Raw genomic sequence first — 20191 nt, forward strand, 5'->3', positions numbered from 1 at the left:
CCCTAAGTGGTGCACTAAGTGAATGCTTTACTAAACAGATAGGTCTTTAATCTAGTTTTGAATTGGGAGAGTGTGTCTGAGCCTCGGACATTATCAGGAAGGCTATTCCAGAGTTTAGGAGCTATAAATGAGAAGGCTCGACCTCCTTTACTCGACTTTGTTATTCTAGGTACTACCAGAAGCCCTGAGTTTTGAGACCTTAAAGAGCGAGTTATACTTCTGCAAGCTGTTTGTTGTGTTGCTCTGCAATAACACTTCCGAAATGCTAGCTAGCTTTTTGTGTTCCTGTGTCAAGTTTTTTCGCTGGTGTTTTGTTTTTTTCTGAACGCTACCTTAATGTACAAGTAGCTCATACTCATTTATTCAGAGGTGGGAGACGGTGGGCATGCGACCACTTTAATCATAAAGTAAACACAAAACAAAAGTTTCCATCTGAAGCTCCTTAGTGGGACTTCACACTTGTAAACACTCCAACAGGCTCGCTGCTCTCCGCACCGCCAACACTTGTCAGCGCTATTAAGCTGACCAATCACAGAGCTTGCGTTACACGTCGTCGCGACATGTAGTAAATTTTTTGGAGAAGTGCGTGTCAGCGTCAACCACAGTGAGGGCTACACAAGATGATATGTGTACGCTTGACGCAAAAGTATAAACAGAGCAAGGTCAAGTGACTCCATACACTATAGAGAAAGAAATCGAAAAAAATCAACCAGGAATTTTTTTAATTAATTTGATTCAGCTCTCAACTCATTTCATAATCTGACGTATTTTCATATAAGTCTTTTAATAACTTATTTTTTAACTATTTATTTTAAAGAGCAATATTTGCATTTGTATTCATTAAGCATTTATTTACTTATGACTACAGCTCTTTTAATTTGTTCTAAATCATTAGGCATGATATTATATGATGTTCTTGATCGAATCAACCAGCCCACCAATGAAAAAAACAACTGAACGAAAGAAAGATGAAATGAATAACTAACAACTAAGCAAGCAAAAGAAAGCCACACGCTGACTGAGCAACTCAGGAGCTTCCGGACACACAGCACATTTTGGATGTCCTCCTAATGTAACACATCTGGTTCTCATCAGCTCTCTAGTAAAAGGCTTCATGACCTCAGTTGAATCTGTTAAATAAGGGAGACATCATCCAAAGCATCAGTGTTGGGTGATTTCCAGATCACACAGATAATTTCACTTTACTCTTTGTAAGATTTCATTGTAGCTTTAAACATTTCTGTAGCCATTGTCTGCTGTAGGCTATTCAGTTCAGAAGAGAAATCATTCGAGCTGCTTGTAGAGTCTAAAAATGAAATAAATAAATAATAAATGCAGGGATGGAGACGTGACAAAAATTGAACATTGTGATATAGCGGTTGTCATATACTGTAAGCCATTATATGATTGACTAGTCGGAATATGCTAATATTTAAACTTCAGCTATAGGTGCTATGTGTTCCAGAAAGTAAGTCACACTGGGTCAAAAGTGCTTTACTAAAAGAAAGAAGGAAAAAAGCATTGGTACAGTGGTCCCTTGTTAATCACGGGAGCTACATTCAAAAAATAGCCCACAATAGGTGAAATCCGCTAAGCAGTGCGCTTTATTTTTTACAATTATTATTATAGATGTTTTAAGGCTGTAAAACTCCTCACCACACTATTTTCTCTTGTTTAAACACTTGCATAACTTCTACCATTCTTAAGCATGTTCAGAAGTCCAGCTTTTTGTGCGATGGTTAGCATCTTCCTCTGCTTTTTGGGTGCTACCATGGGTGCTTTTGACTGTGTAGAATGTTTTGTCTACATTATGGAGTTTGTTGGGGAGAAAACTTGCAAACTTGCATACAATACAGAACTTCACACTGCTAGCAACAGAAGATTTATGTCAGTTTGGCAAGCTGTACGTATACTGTACTGCACAGGAGACACGGCATGAAGGAAATTGATTGACAATGGTCTACAGCCAATCAGGACGCAGAACACAATGCGTGAATCAGGACGCAGAATACAATGCGCTGTAAAAAAAAAGCATGTCAAATAGCACAAAAAAAAAAAAAATCTGCGAAACTGTAAGACTGCGAAAGGTGAACCACGTTATGGCGAAGGATCACTGTATATTAAAACTACTACAAAGTCTTTAAACACTAATTAGTCCAGAAAAGGGAAAGATGTGTATACATTAAGCACAAATAATGTGCTTACACTGATAATATAAACATAACTGATTATGAATATGAAGCATGAACTAAATTCTAAAACCCTCAAAATGCATTGAAAATGTGTATACTTTGGGTTTGGATAATTTTACAAAGCATTACTTTATAAACCATTTTATAAAACATTAAATTTTTTTAACCTGGCGATGATCGATCGACTGAAGATCGGTATCGGCTAATAATCACATTTAATGACTAATTTAAATTTACTTTCTTTTGAGCTGCTGTGACGCAAGCAGAGTGATCGCCCCTTTCTAGTGTCTCATCCAACTTTATGACCTGTCCCAGAAGCTCTGAGAGTCTTTCGCATATTCATACTTGCTCCATCATCCCCAAGAATGAGTTAAAATCCCCAAAAATCATGACGACAAGAGTCTGTCTCGACATAAGAGTATCGTGACGCCTCTCTCTCTCATTGAAAGATCTGCTGTCAATAGTTGGAGATGAGCAAAGTATTTGAATGGTCTTGCATGTATTTAGGTGTTTTTACATACAACAACTGAAAGTTCTTTGTTTTTGACAATATTGCAAGTTCACTAAAAGAATATTAGATAAATAAAACTTTAAATGTGTTTTTTTTACATGAATAGTTAATACAACATTTTGCAATATCCTTATTGCAATAAACAGCAGTTTATTGACATTTGTTTCTTTTAGTAAAAAATAAAGGATTTATAGGTGTGATTTCTACTTGTTATGAATCAAACATATGCTCCAAACATTTTCTTGATTAAGACATGTTGAATTCTTCTTTCATCATTTGCAGTGTTTCCAAATTGCAGTTTATAATTTTTCTAACCAATTTTCTGTGTTATATTATTTTCTGTAAAGCTGCTTCTGGCCATGACATGTTCACACCTAAGCGTCTGAACATGTCATGTATTTAAGGTATTATATGAAGCGTCGTAATCTTATTCTCTTCGGGATCGGCCGATCTCCATGACAATGAATCGGTACTCGGTATCGGCTGCAAAAATCCTGATCAGAGCATCCCTACTTAAAACTCATCTGGAAAAATGTCAAAGTTTTGAAGGCTGCTGTTATTGTACCACATTATATTACTACACTGTAAAACCCAACAGTCAACTTTATCAAATGAAAAGAGTATAGTTAACTCAGTTTACTGAAATTTAATTCTACTCATTTAAAAAGAGTTTTGAACTCAAGAGTTGAAGGTATCTAGTTAATTAAGTAACTCATTACTTCAACCTAAATGAAATAAGTTCGCAGTACTCATATAGATTTGTTTTTTAACTCAAATGGTTTGTTGCAATCGTTACCTCAAACGGTTTGAGTTACCTTAACTTTTTGGGTTTTACAGTACTCAGTTGGTTTGAGTTGCCTTAACTTATTGGGTTTTACAGTACTCAGTTAGTTTAAGTCCTCTTCATTTACTGGGATTTACAGTGCTCAAATTGCTTCATTTACTCAAATGGATCAAGTTCACAGTACTCGTTAGGATTAGTTTTTGAACTTAAATGGTTTGCTGCTATCGGTTTGCTCAAGTGGTTTGAGTTACCATAACTTTTGGGTTTTTCAGTGTATGTGTACACCTTTTTTATAATTTAACATTGATATTCTATGAATTTTCTAATTGCACAAACACCCAAAAACTGAAGCAGTTTTTTAGTTTTGCAATTTTTCTGTACCAAAAGTGTGTACTTGCATATATGAACTTTTTTCCCTTTAATTTTTCTACACAGTAGATGTCTTCAAGATTTAAAAAAGACCTAAATTCATAGGGGTGCATGAAGCTAAACTGAAACTAGCAGCAGGTGTGAAATGCACAGTACAAATACTCATGTGTATCTCACATTTGGCACCAAATGTCTGCAATGTTTTGCCTGTTGGCCAGTAAATGTATTATATATGACAATTTGAAGTAGGAGCCATGACATGTTTCAGATGGTTTGAAAAATGGGTCTTACAGTACATCACATGGAATGTGCTGGATGCCATCAGAAGTATTTTACTGTCCAGAGTGTTAAATGACTGTTTAGCTGTAGTTCTCGAGGGAAGGCACAGTTCCTGTGACTGATCGCTTTTGTTTTGTGGTTTTGTAGTGGCGCTTTGAGAGTCACTAATCTTGCCTTCCTGCTTTTAGGACTTTAGCTCACACTGGTCCTCCAGAGAGAGAGAGAGGTTGCATCCATCGATTCTTTTTACCCCAGTTACTTCCAGCCATTAAATATTCATTAACATACACATTTTACCCAATCTCAGCCACTGTACTTGCTATTATTAGTCTTTGCCTTTTCAGCCCAGTATTATTCTTGGCCACTATAACTTGGCCTGCATAAGCAACAATGATTTCATTCAAAACGGCAGTAGGTTGCACTAATGCATTGCATGGTTAGTCATCCACCTGTGATGTAAATAAAAGGGCAAGCCCACAGGTAGAAGAGAACCTACCGTACACACAAAAAAAGTAGCTCACAGGAGAAAATAACATGTTAATAATGCTGTGTGGGCTACTTGTAAGCCTATTGGCCTTCCACACAAGCAAATGCACATAGGGCTTCAACGATTATAGATTTTGTTGGTACAATTATAGAGGAATAATCATAGCTATCATGATTATTATACAGTACATTCCCTAATTTCTCAACACAATTAGATTATAAAATCACATGAGAACTCATTATATTTTAAAGTATTATTTATTGCTGCTCAGTAACCAAATAACAAGCACAAAAAAATACTATGAAAACAAAATAAAAGTCAATGTCTCTCTTTGGAATTAACGAAAAGTGAAAAAAAAACATTGTTAATCTAAATATAAGTAATACTCTGACATTGAAAATAAATAACAATAAATAGTCTTTGTCTAATTGGGATACAGCATAAGCTACATGAAACAAATGTAGTCAAAGTTTGCTGAAGCTTTATTTGAAAGACTCTTTTAATCAACTATATTGAAACAATATTCTGTATTTTCATTTTGTTTATTTTCTGCACCTTTTTAGATCAAAGCAAAAGTGTAGTAAAATAATAATAAAGTAAAAACAATAACAAAGTAAAAAAACTCTAGCTAGCTTTTGGCTTCAACGGTATAGGATCCTTAATATTAGCTAGTCAAAGGCTGAGATGGTTTATTTAGTTTCTGCACAACTTCAGCAAAAACAACTATCTGCTTGTTCATTTGAAGTTTTACATTCATGACAGAATTAGCACGCTGAAAACGAAACAATTTAAAAGTCCAAAGTTCAATCTTGCGAGCCAAGCAATCAAACCAATAGAAAAGCACCAGCTGATTGCGCACTCCCGCATATAGATATCTGAAATACACAAAATCACATATTTTAAATACAGGTACAGATGTAGCCACTGAGAATGCACGTTTCTTCATGTGTAGTGCTGCAATTTGTCACGTGATGTGATGCAGAAGCAAAGGCCGCCTTTTCATAAAAAAATAAAAATAAAATTGTACTTTACGCAATATTCACCAGGTGGCACAAGAAACAACCACTTTCCATTGTCGGGCCTGTGCGAGCAAACAGCTCTCAAATCAAACAACCAGTGGTGCATTTCCGAAAACCATTGTTAGCCAACTAAGCCACAAGTTCTATCATTATAATAAATTAACATAAGAAAAAGAAAAAAACAGCTACTGGTCAGTTTAGGATATTCCATAAAACACCTTATAGGCTAGGGGTCTTTTTTTTGCTTAAGATCGCCCTTACAGTATGTTTCTCTTTTAAATTTAAAGGTGTTGCATAAAATACGAAAGTTGTTTTAATTTAATAAGTGATATTTCTTTGCTGCATCCTTCTTGTTGTTTCAATAACATATAATAATCTTTATAACACATTTAAGACACAGCCGCCAGTAACTTTCAGCTGTTGAGTTTTTGTCACATTTTAAAGGTGTGTTTGTGCATGACACTTGTGTTTTTAGATGCATGTATATGTGTGTGAGAGACCAGGCGAAAGAGTGCTCTCTTCACATCTCCATCAATGCCGTGGTGAGTGGCTGGGTTTCTTTTTTTCTTTATTTTAGAGAATGAATGAGTACATATTTGTGTCATATATGAATACATATTGGTCATATACTGTATGTACATAAGCAACATATATTTCAACATATAGAAAATGAGTGTTTATATAAGATTATGACAGGATGGCTGTGTTGTGAACCATGTGAGGACCAAACAACATCTCCAGGTACTCCTTTGAGAACCGGACCAAAAAAGTTATGTGCACCCCTAGTAATAGACGTTAATTGTCTTTTATGAACTCGGAACTTCAGGTTGTTGTACTTCTGGCATAACTTTAATATTATTTTGTCTCCAAGCAGCAAAAACATGGTGTTGCAAAGCATTTACCTTTTAAAAATTGTGACGAATTAAAACGCGGTTTATAGTAAAATTGATTAATTTCTGCATTCCTACAGTATGTGCAGATATCAGTCATGCTTGAAAACTTGAACAGAAATCTTGCTGCAATCTTACATTAGCCATATTGGAGGTGTGCGTCTATTTTTAGTTACTCTGAAAAAAATGATCTGAATATTATTGTAGGCAGAAACTGGGTGATAAAAATTGCAGTGGTAAAAAAGCCTCACAGCACGTGCCAGTCAAACCAAGTCATGCCTTCTACAGATCACTAGCTTAAAACAAAATTCTGTCAATATCTACTCATCCACATGTCAGTCAAAACTCCTGAGACGTCTTTCTCTCAGAAATACAATGAGCAGTTATTATTAAAATGACAAAACTGCTTTCCATTCACTGGAATCCATTGTTAAATTCAGCTGCAATTTCGCTTAGCTAATTAAAAAAGGGATTACATGTCTAAATAATGTGGGGATTTGAACTTAAAAGCCTTGCATGATTAACAAAAATGCACATTTTACATACATATTAGTCAGGAGTGTAATGCTATATGTATTCATCCCAAACCATCTGGTGGCGATTCGGTTCATGCACTCACAGGATGAATACAGTTATTAGATTTGCCAGTAGTTGGGAGTTAGGCAGAAAAGACTACAGGATTTGCAACAACTTATCAGCCATTCACAAAGATGCAGCGCTTAGAAATAGTTCAGCCATGTTGCCGTTGTCATGTCAACTTGGTACTCGTGAGCAAAGCTTGCCCCGCCTCCAAATATTTCTGACTGGTCCACTGCTGTGTAACTGACATTAATGAGCGCCACTCATATGTGAGGTGCGGCAGAAGATACAAATGGTCACACATTATGATGGACCTCCAGTCAGTGTTAGCATTTTCATAAAAGAGAGTCAGGCTCAACAGTTTAATTCATAGTCTAATTATAATTTTTAATTATTATGTTTTTATTCCTTTATCACAAGGAGCTTTTCAGTTCAGTAGATGACTGTTACAAAACACTTATGCCAGTTCAAAATAAACAGAAAAAAAGAAAGCACTGGGGATTTGTTGTTTATTCCTAATGTACCATATCTGTATCGAACCGTGAGCCCAAAATTGTTTTATGTTCCGAATAGTGACTTCTGTGTACCGTTACTAACGGATCACGGTTGACGGTTCGGAAAACACGTGACCCGCGGATTAATTTTTATTTTTGACTTGTAGATTAATCCTAAATTTGTTGCGATTGCAGAGACACCTCTCGCGTCATTTAAATCAAATGAATGAAAGCGTTTAGGCTTTCCTGTAAAATATAATGATGACGGAAGAAGTTGTGTTAGGTTATTCAGGATGTGATGGGTTTCATTAAAGGTGTTTTCTGTCACTACTTGTTTAGCCTGCACAATGCATTTAGTGTAAGCAATACGATTACTCATTAAAAGATCGGGATCTCAACACCCACGCCACATCAATTATAATTATAATATGTTTATTAATCCTTTGAATCGCTGCATTCAAATCTGTGTTTGAGAAATGCAAAAATCAAATAAAGAGATTCAGTCTTTAGTCTTTTAAAGTTAGTTATAAAGTTACAAACAGTCAATCAACACAGAAGTACTGGGATAACAGTTTTTAGTTAAGATAAAACCACTGATGTTTATGGTAAAGATTAAAATCACCATCATGCTCAAAAATGAAAATTGTAGGCAGCATTTACATTGTTTAACCAGTAGGGGTCAACAGCCAGCCTTAAAAAATATGCCACTAAATGGTTCTTCAAAAATGATACATCTATCAAAGAAACATGAAGTTTTATGAGTGAAAAACTGAATCCTTTATTGAAAATGAGACAAAAATAATATGGGTTGAACAAATTATAATGTTACATTTAGCGTTATCAGCAACAGTAGTAGTAACAGTGAATGTTTCATGGTACTGAATATTTTACACTTTATTTTTATTCAGCTGATTATTTCTTCATTTTAATTTTAATAAAATTACAGGTTTTAAGTTCTGTTTAATTTTTCTGCCAGATTTGTCATTTAAGGTTTATGTGTCAATACAGAGTCCTGATCTAATACTATGTATTTATTGTAGTACTATGAATAACATATTAAATAAAAACTGATATATTATGAAAATCAACAGTAAACAAGTGACTTTCAAGTCATTCGTTACGAAAGAACAGATTAAATATCATAAAGTACAGAAGCTCAAATATGAGTGTGATGCACTAGTATATATTTAATTGCTTCTTGTGCAGAATTTATGTTTATTTGAGATTCTTCATTTCCTTTTATTGATAATTTGCAAACTGTTTCTGCCACCTACTGGATGATAATTGTATAAAAGATGACAAAGTAAAAAATTCAGAAGAGCCAATACCTATTTGCTAACAAATTTAAGCTTGATTGGACACAGACACCAATCCTTGACATTGGCTTGAGAGATCTCCAATAAACACACAAGTAAACAAATAAAAAGTCCTTATAAAATCATTTCTTTTCGGCTTAGTCCCTTTATTAATCAGGGGTCGCCACAGCGGAATGAACTGCCAACTTATCGCGCATATGTTTTACGCAGCGGATGCCCTTCCAGCTGCAAATCATCACTGGGAAACACCCATACACTCTCATTCACACTCATACACTACAGACAATTTAGCTTACCCAATTCCCCTATAGCACATGCTTTTTTTCCCACAATATACAGTAATTATGAGTAAACCACAAAAAATAAATCATTTACTCACACTGACTTTATACATTTTATTACATTTGAACTCTTCTTCTTTAAAATGGACATCAGTTTCAACATCAGTAGTGTACACTTATACAGTTTTTTAGGTTTTCTGAAAGTACTTCATAGCACTTTAAGTGGGCCACGTTCAAACTCTAATATTTCTGAAACTGCGTAACATCTCAGTTGGAGGTGCTGAGTAGTCCTTCAGAAATGGTTACAGTTGTGTAACTACTTGCGTATGCATGTCTTTTCTGTTTAGCGGCTGTGTTAGGTTTGTTGTATGTTGCCTTAGTCTTTTATAGTTTACAGAACATGGCACACTAAATGTGCTACACAAACCAGGAGTGGAGTGTTGATAAATAATTCAGAGAAACGTGTAAAGAAGGTTGTTGTATTCCACATTAACAGTAATGCTTAACAACCGTAATGTGCTTTGAACATCCCAAGATTACCAGGCTGATGATTGCTACCGAGGTGTGTTAGAAAAGCTGAGTCGGTTGCGTAATTGAGCTTCTTTGCACAATAAGACCAATCAATTGAAGTTCTACATGACGGGCAAAAGCATATGCCTTAAATCAACACCATTCACAAGTTCAACCTTCCACAGACTTCATAGAAATGCCACTGAAAATTCAAGCATATCTTGCATTGTCTACAACCATTTCTCTATAGACTTTAAATGCCTGCTTGTAAATTATTTACAGTAGAAGGCAGGGGAACTGAGAATGGCCCTTTCACAGTGGTCAGTCCAATCTGGAGGAAACTGTCACAGGCAATTGGCAAGCTCTCGTTAACACTGACTCATAATATATACATATGAATGCTATTTTCATCCACCCCTGCCACCTCAAATAAACTTCCAGCTTGCAAAGTCTATTACACAACAGAAGGCTGTCATTATGTGACCATAGGGTTCAGAAGCCCCTTCCCATCAAATTTAAGCTAAACTATTGTCAAGAGAGGTGTCAAAATTGTTTCTACAATGCACCGTGATGCAAACGTGGACAATTCGGTATCGGTTCATTAATAGATCATCACCGGTTATTACTTACTGATATCATTTATCTCATATGTGTCATGGTAGATTACTATAACTACTTAAAAAGCAGACAACAGACAAGAGCGAGTTTTCTCTACAGTGTCTATTACGCATCAGCTGTGATAGCTGCACAATATGCGCTTTATTACGTGAATACAGACTGTTACTGTGCATTTTTCAGTGTCCGCATCACTCATCGGTTTTAGAGCCAATTGCAGCCCTTTAAGTTGAGCGTGTAAACACAATGACCAATCATAAAGATGTAAGAACACGCTCGACAACAATCAATAAGCAAGTAGAATAATTTTTACATTCGTTTATTTGCTATAAATGCTCATGTTGTCTTCTGTGATTGTATTTGAGTTTTGTTTGAAGAGTTTTCTTTGAGCAGGTAAAATTAAAGGTACAGTTCATATATCTAAATGCTTGTACTAATGCACAACATTGTATTACAAATGATATACTGTATAAATATAAATATTTTTACATTTTTTAATTTAAGAATTCTTGTGTTGTGAAGACAAACATTTAATTATGGATGGAAAGCAACGTCAATGCATCGTGAAGCACCAAGATAACGAACTGAACCGAATCGATGACATGATAATCGTAACCGAAACAAACCGTGAGACCAGTGTAGGTTCACACCTCTAATTGTCAACCTGAAATGGAAGTTGTTACAGCTTTTCTTTTTAACTCTTGATATACACTCACGGTTACTTTATTAGGTACACCTTACTAGTACCGGGTTGGACCCCCTTTTGGCTTCAAAACTGCCTGAATCCTTCGAGGCATATAGATTCAACAAGGTACTGGAAATATTCCAGATTTTGGTCCATGTTGACATGATAGCATCACGCAGTTGCTGCAAATTTGTCAGCTGCACATCTATCATGCGAATCTCTCGTTTCACCACATCCCAAAAGTGCTCTATTGGATTGAAATCTGGTGACTGTGGGGGTCATTTGAGTACAGTGAACTCATTGTCATGTTCAAGAAACCAATCTGAGATGATTCGCGCTTTATGACATGGCACGATATACTGCTGGAAGTAGCCACCAGAAGATGAGTACACTGTGGTCATAAAGGGATGGACATGGTCAGCAACAATACTCAGGTAGGCTGTGGCATTGACACGATGCTCAATTAGCATAAATGGGCCCAAAGTGTGCCAAGAAAATATCCCTCCCTCCGTTACACCACCACCACCAGCCTGAACCGTTGATGTATGGCAGGATGGATCCCTGCTTTCATTTTGTTGACGTCAACTTCTGACCCTACCATCCCAATGTCACAGCAGAAATCGAGACTCATCAGACCAGGCAACGTTTTTCCAATCTTCTATTGTCCCATTTTGGTAAGCCTGTGTGAATTGTAGCCTCAGTTTCCTGTTCTTAGCTGACAAGATTGGCACCCGGTGTGGTCTTCTGCTGCTGTAGCCCATCCGCCACAAGGTTTGACATGTTGTGCGTTCAAAAATGTTTTTCTGCATACCTCGGTTGTAACAAGTGGTTATTTGAGTTACGGTTGCCTTTCTATCAGCTTAAACCAGCCTGGCCATTCTCCTCTGACCTTTGGCATCAACAAGGCAATTGTGCCCACAGAACTGCCACTCACTGGATATTTTCTCTTTTGCAGACCATTCTCTGTAAACCTTTGAGATGGTTGTGCGTGAAAATCCCAGTAGATCAGCAGTTTCTGAAATACTCAGACCAGTCCGTCTAGCACCAATAACAATGCCACATTCAAAGTCACTTAAATCATCTTTCTTCCCCATTCTGATGCTCTGTTTGAACTGCAGCAGATTGTCTTGATCATGTCTACATGCCTAAATGCATTGAGTTGCTGCCATGTGATTGGCTGATTAGAAATTTGCATTAACAAGCAGTTGGACAATACCTAATAAAGTGGCCGGTAAGTGTTTATCTAAGTATAACAAAAATGCAGAGCAGGACTTAATTTAGTCCACCATTAATTGATTGGATGTGTTGTATGTTACTGTGCTGTCTTCCTTCCACCGGTCCATCTTCAGAGAAGAGATAGGAAAATATGTTGTTGTTGATAAATGTTCAGCATATTTAGTTTTTCTCTTGGCAAATTCCATTTGAGTTTACGTCTACCATTTCTGCCAATAAAGCTCCATTTAACTACTGGCGTCTACTTCCTGTGCAGATATCGACAGTACAACTGGTTTGTGCGTTGACAGGTTGAAATCCCAAATAGATTGGATTTCGTATGATGTATTGATGGTGTGAGTAGGATGCAACTCATACAAGATCTAGCAACTGGACAACGTTGGAAAAAATATTTACGTGATTCTTTATATACAGTTAAAGTTAGAATTATTAGCCCCCCCCTGTTTATTTTTTTCCCCAATTTCTGTTTAACAGAGAGAACATTTTCAACACATTTCTAAACATAATAGTTTTAATAACTCAATTCTAATAACTGATTTCTTTTATCTTTGCCATGATGACAGTAAATAATATTGTACTAGATATTTTTCAAGACACTTCTATACAGCTTAAAGTGACATTTAAATGTTTAACTAGGTTAATTAGGTTAACTAGGCAGGTTAGGGTAATTAGCCAAGTTATTGTATAACGATGGTTTGTTCTGTAGACTATTGAAAAAATATAAAGCTTAAAGGGGCTAATAATTTTGACCTTAAAATGGTTTTTAAAAAAATTAAAACTGCTTTTATTATAGGCGAAATAAAACAAATAAGACTTTCTCCAGAAGAAAAAAATATTATCAGACATACTGTGAAAATTTCCTTTTGTTTTGAAAATTTTCCGGGCAGAAAATCCAATACAGAAGTGGAGTGGGACATGGGTATAGAATACGGGAGACTCCTGGGAAAAAACTTGTGTTGAAAGGCATGCTCAAGGTGATTGACAGATGGTCCCACCCTTACACCAGTTAACAGGCAGTCTGAAAAGAGACAGGAAATACAGCATAGCAAAAATGAGGGAAAGTTATTTTGTTTAAAGGGAAAACACTTTGTTTTTATAAAATGATGTGCATGAATAAATTATTTATAATGTTGTCCAAATTGTCCATTTTGATTTCATGGCGACTCTAAAAGACTCTTCAACTACTTGCCAAAAAAAGTAATGCTGGATCTCAGTTTCTGAAACTTGCAGCAATGCCTGACCCAATGTACAATGAAACTAAAAGCAGTCTGTTGTGGTGAGATAAACAGAATGCTTTTGCTTATTCTGCCAGTGTTGGTAAAATATAAGCAAATCTTCTATAGACAGATGGGATCTAGCAGCTAAAAAATGCTTAAATATTAGCAGCTCGGATTAACGATGGAACAGCAGAGAATTGACGCATTTAGCTGAAGTGTGTGATACTATCAGCTGACCACTTAGTGAACTGTCTGTGTAGATATGAGTCTGGAATTAATGACAAGGCTCTATATGAAATATGAACCAGAGAGTCATCATAGGGTAAAAAAAGAATATAAATATTTGAAATAAATATGCATGTTTCCCCAATCAAAACATGCGGACATTAGATGCAACAGTGCACTAACAGTTGTACTGAATTACATGAACTAAAAGCTTATCGACCTCTTAGATGTCTTACTATTGGAGGCCTCTTTTTCATTTCGGCCTAAGTGGTCTGTTGGGATGCTGTAATATAGTGCATTAGTCTCACTGCACTATAAAACATTTATCCAATGGGGCAATGTGATTTTGTATATAAACCAGTGCAGTCTTTCCAGTCAGCATCTTCATCATGGTTGACTGAGGCATAATTCTTATTGATTTGTAAATGGCAAAAGAGTTCAGGTATTTTAAACAAAGCATCTCTGTTCGCCAATACGTCTTATCAGCTCGTTCTGATTATAAAAGCACTAGATATAGTGAAATGCTACCTGGAACTACAGTTTTCAAATTATAGCTATGTTTAACATATCCTTTGATCAGGCAAATGCAAAAAAAGTTGTCATGGTAACACCAGAAGCAATATAGTTTGAATAGAATAGTGATGTGATTTAAGCATATCTGAAGTTGAAAAGAAAATCAAAAACATGTCTTAGTGCCACTAACAGAGACAGCCGTTGCAAATTCTGCTTGAGTTTAATAAGTAGCCTTTCAAATAAGGAATCAAAGCATAAAAATTAACTAAGCTAGAAACAAAACTTAAAAGAGCTAAAGGTGTGGCAGGACATACCTCACAAGATGAGTTATGACAAAGAGTTCATGAAAATGATGCACACATGCAGTATTTTTTTAAATCCTCAATGCCAGAACATAAGACTGGAAACAATATGTGCTGCCCCAATTTGAAATGCTTGAATTTAACATCTGACAGTGCTGGGCACCATATTAAATTGTCAACGTAGTGTTGCCAACTTACATGCTAATTACATAGTCATGATGATATTGGAAGGCTGATTTTCACCTTGACTAGAAATATGAATGTGGCTTACCACTACTTCTGTTTCCCAGTCAAACAGTATGACCACCATGTACCATCTTATGAAGTACAGTAATACCAATCAAAATCAAGGCACATTTATTCACTTTACCAAAACAGATTGTGATTTAAAATTTACTATATACACCATTATTTTTAAAGTTCACTCAGATGTGGAAGGCATTATAAAACATCTGCAAAGGTGAAGAGAAACTACAACCATTATTAGTTTGTCTTTATAAAGATCTAATTTAGAAATCAGACTTTCAATTTGCTTTATTCAATATTGAAGGTAGACAAAAAAAAAAAAATCAAGAAGAAAGTGTAATTCATAGGTAAATATTAAATACAAAGTTTGAATATTTGATCTCTACTGTATATACTTTACTGTACAGAAAACACCCCTTTCAGCTGACTGGTCAAACAAAGATCAAATCAGTTTTTATTGATCCTCAGTCATCAATTGTTTGGGTCTTTGTTGAGTAAAAGATTAAAGGGATAGTTCACCCAAAAATGGAAATTCTGTCATCCTTTACTCACCCATTCAAACCTTTATGAGAGTTTTCTTTAGTTGAACACAAAGGATAATATTTTGAAAAGCCTGTAACCATTGACTTCTAGGAATGTCCTGATCTGATCAAGTGATTGGAAATTGGGCCCGATGTACTGAATATATATATTCTCATTATTTTTTTGTTTTTTTTTATTACTTGATTGTTGAAGCTACCTCACAGAAGTGCACTGTTTGTTAACAATTATAAATAAAATTATAGATGTTAAAATAAGATAAATTAAATAAAAATAAGGAACATCATGGATCTGTTTCTTAGCTGTTCTTTATTCTTTTTTATGTATTGTAGAAGTATCGGATTGGGTTGCTGTATCGATAAATACTTAAAGTCAAATGACTCAGCCTTCATAGAAAAAAAACTAATTGGGTCATCCCCGTTGACTTCCATAGTACGAAAGTCTGGTTAAAGGTCTTCAACTTTCCTTGAAAAATCTTTTTAGTGTGTGTTCATCAGAACAACGAAACTTTATTAGTTTGGAACCACTTGATGAAGAGACTATACTGAGTAAACTTGCATTTTTGGGTGAGCTATCCTTTTAAATGCATCAATAATACATTCTTCATTTTCTTTTGCACAGACTAAGGAACAACCGAACAGATAACATTTTAGTTTAAGCTTTGGTTGACCAATTAGCTGAAAGAGATGTTTCATTCCTACACATATGTAATAAGAATTCTCAAGCTGTTCAATAGTTTCCAACCTTGCAAAGAAAAAACTAAATATAAAACATTAATAAAATGATTATGAAACACTTCACAATTATGGTAATTTTCTTCTTTTTTTGACTATCATTAAATACTTCTAATGATTACAATAAACAACTATTAAGACTTATAATGATATCATGAATGTGTGAATCAAGTTAACATACTGTGTGTGGTCCATTCTATAGGTTCAGATATCATAAATGTTCAGAAATCTTATGATTCATCAAAGAGTGAAGTAAACATGAACCAGCAACCAGCTCCTAAAAGTGTAGTACAGCCCACAACAATCCCACATTTGCACAGGTCATTACACAGGAATCAACTATTGTTCATACGCCACTTACAAACAGAAAGCAAGCCAACACACTGTGAAACAGTGAACATAATTGCACCACTTGACCACTGAATGTCAACTGCTGGAAATATCACAGAACCCAGATTATCACATCCAGTGAGTAACACTGACAAATGGCTTTAAGCCAAGATGAATGTAAGACATTCATGTAATCTGAAAAGAATCGTGTCATTACTAACTGCCTATTATTGCAACACGGTCAATTATAAAATAAATGGATAACCATGGTTTAAAAAAAGCTTTAATAAATAATAGGCCATCGCTGTCCAATGAGCGCAACCAACCTGATTCTTGCCCTTATTTTTATTTTACTAATCCAAACAGTCTTCCATTAAATAACAGTAAATCTGTCCTTGTAATCCATGTGACGTATAATAAAAAGGTCTCCCAGCCAATGTTTTATGGGTATCGCCTTCATCCCATTATGACCCAGCTTTTGCAATATTCTGCAGGCAGTAGGACGCTGAACCAGGTCTAATACTGTAGGTTTCTACGACAGAATAAATGGTTGACATGAGCAGCTTAACCTACATAAAATTCTGTCAAAGGGAATTTAACAATCTCACATCAAATAGATTGTAACTGTGAATCACACATCATAACAAGTGTTTGAAATGCCTTCATAGCTCTTTTTTAAACTGAAACACTGACAACTATGAAAACTATTTCCTTGATTGACACTGACAGCATAGTAAACAAATATAAAATGGCACTGTCACTTAGTCCTCCAGCATGAAAATATCATGTGAATAAATGAAATGACATTGAAACATTAGGAAGGACAGGTTAATTGTCACACAATTTTTCTGAATAATTTTTCCCATGCATATCTGAATGTCAATTCAAACCATTGCAAAAAGCTAGTGAACAGAATAAATGTAGATAGGATTTAGCAAGAGGAACAAAAGTCAATAAATTATACTGTTCAGAGAACTAGAGAAAGAAAACTTTTTTTATATTAAGGTATTTTGATTTGAAATACTTATAGTCACTGTACAAGCAGTAGATAAACATAGAAAATTCAAAAATACTAAAAATGTTTGTATTTACTTGCTGTTAATTAGTATGTTACACCATAGTTAACTGCTGTAAAAAATATATTGCATTACAACTAACATGATACTATTAAAACACTAATATGAATAATGTTAAAAGTGATAGGCAATATGGTAACATGTATACTTGTACAATAAATTAATACATTTACATTTTTCTACATTTTGTTTCATTTTTAAAAAATATATACAATTTTCATGGTGGCGCATTGGGTAGCACAATCGCCTTACAGCAAGAAGGTCACTGGTTCGAGCCTCGGCTGGGTCAGTTGGCATTTCTGTGTGGAGTTTGCATGTTCTCCCCGTGTTCACATGGGTTTCCTCCGGGTGCTCTGGCTTCCTCCACAAGTCCAAAGACATGCGCTACTGGTGAATTGGGTAGGCTAAATTGTTTGTAGTGTATGTCCTGGTCCCCCAGGTTGGGGGTTGAGCATTGGGCTAATGACTCACCTCGTAAAAATTTGATTATTAGAAAGAAACACTAACATGGTGCAGCTAAATATAAACGTTGATATAAACGGCCCTGGGAGTAAGCAAGCAAGTATACAATATTATTAGATAAATTATTATCCAATATGATACGATACTATACATCTTACATTCTAATACATGATCTACGTAATGTTTCTAGAAGACATAGATGACATTTTCTTTATAACTACACAGTATGAAATTAGTATTTTAAATATTCTACTGTAAAATAATGTAAAAAAGTTTGAACTGGCAATCCATAGTGAGACTACAGAGTTTGTTGCTGTTCATTTGCAATATCCAATGTATTCAGTGTTCAATGCTTACTGTATTGCGTGTGTGTTAGTGAGTGTGTGTGTGTGCGTGTGTGTTTGTGTGTGTGTGTGCGCGTGTGTGTGCGTGTGTGTGTGTGTGTGTGTGTGTATTCTCAAGTGTTCTGTATTAGTTAAACTGTGCTCAGTCTTTACATTATTAATAGCCAGAGTTGCAGGAAAGGCCAATTTTGATTAACTTTAAGTCGTTATGGGCCGTTCCATTTCACCACCTGCGCCATTATCAGCTAATTGGATCAGCCAGTTCAATAAACATAGGCATTATAGCATCTCAAATGTACAAGCACATCAACATTATATAATTCAACACCATTTGCAGTTAAGAATGTATAAAAATCAGTCACCAATCTCCCCTACAGTGTACCACTTGTGACAACTTCCCAATGTGACAACTAGCTCCCTATATTTGCTGTAATCTTTACCACAGATCTTTACATTTTGACGAAGATTCCACCAACAACAGCAATCACGTACTGTACGTCAACATATTTCACCGAGAAGGCAGCCATATCTACATACATAAACCCAGTCTGAGACAGACTGTGGCCACAGGCTACCGATGCCCCACAGTGCACCTGTAACGCTGGAACTGTCAATTGACATGTGTGCTGTAAGGCCTACAATACACCGGACATCATTGAGAATGAACATCCACATCCAGCATCCACCTCGCAAGGTCACGACAGCTCTGTAAAGCTATTGTAATTACGTCTGTTTGTCTTACCGTAAACTCCCTGGCAAAAAACACCTTCAAACAGTGCGGCCAATAACCACAGGAGAGCCCAGATAATATCCATCTTCACGTTAGTCTGCACATATCCAGCTCTTTAGGCGGCGAACAGTTGAAGGCAGTACGTGCAGTCCAAATCTCCCACCTCGCGTGACCGTATCATCAAGAAACAGCTGAAGTAGTGTCAGTCAGAGAAGCCTCACCAGTCATTTCTTGCCAATTCAATGCAGATGTTTTCTCTAAATTGGTCCAGGCGGAGAAATAAAGCCGTGACAGATGAGGAGGACGAGTATGAAACCTTCAGAGCCGGTCTCCTCCTCGCACCTCCGCCGGCATTAAGCACCGACGCGACTGGCGAAAGTAAATGACAGCGCCACGGGAAACACGCGCGCTATTAATCGGTTACGCGCGCTGGCATCCACCTCGTCGACGTTCCCAAAAGATAAGACTGCGGAATTTAATGCGAAAAATGAACAATAATCGCCGCTCACATCCTCTTCGTGATTACAGGATGCCGGTGAGGTAAAAAGGCACGCCGAGAAAGCTGAAACACTGTGGTTCTTCGTCTCCAGCGGAAAGAGGATGGAAAAAAGATGAATCCGTTATTTCATAAGAGCTGTGTGGGTCAGATTTACTTCTGGAGGGGAAAAAACATATAAAATAAATAAATAAATCGATGACACGTAAACAGATGCCTATTTTCGGGATAAAGCGTGATTTAGAGTGGATGAAATGTGAAGAGTGCTCGGGCACGCTGCGCCATACGTACTGCGCTGGAACGCCGGAGCCCAGCTGGCTGACTACGTCAAAGAGCGCGTGAGTGAGCGAGTGTGCGCGCGCGGGGCTCATTTGTATGAGAAACACTCTCGCGCGGAGAACGTTCGCAGCAGAGCAACGTGAACTTCATTATAAATTAAAGGCCGCCAGTCTAAGTGGTATACATGCATTCTGACGTTCGTTCGTGCGTTTGCCGTTTTCTCTCATTGAAAAACGGAAGATGATGTAGATGCTATTGATTTCGCCGCGCATCCAACTCCCATATCGACTTAGTAACTATAAAATGAATGATTTTTTTCTTCCATCACCAACAGCTCGACCGCAACAGTGTGAGTGGCTGGGATGCTGTACTGTTAAACGTTTTATTAAATCACATATTGTTAATATGCCAATATATTTGAGATAATAGAACTGTAAAAATGTATTGATGATG

The 20191-nt window shown here is 36.2% G+C and overlaps 1 protein-coding gene across 1 annotated transcript in view; it reads right to left on the reverse strand.

The window, feature by feature from the left end:
• mdga2a (MAM domain containing glycosylphosphatidylinositol anchor 2a) overlaps positions 1-19740 on the reverse strand; it is a 228554-nt gene extending 208814 nt beyond the window's left edge. The window contains exon 1 of the mRNA XM_056476965.1: positions 18976-19740. Within this exon, the coding sequence (XP_056332940.1) occupies positions 18976-19048 (73 nt within the window). The 5' untranslated portion in view covers positions 19049-19740. The remainder of the gene's footprint in view (positions 1-18975) is intronic.
• Between the last annotated feature and the right edge of the window lie 451 nt (positions 19741-20191).

The sequence above is a fragment of the Danio aesculapii genome, chromosome 17, assembly GCF_903798145.1.
Source record: "Danio aesculapii chromosome 17, fDanAes4.1, whole genome shotgun sequence".
NCBI classification, from domain to species: domain Eukaryota; kingdom Metazoa; phylum Chordata; class Actinopteri; order Cypriniformes; family Danionidae; genus Danio; species Danio aesculapii.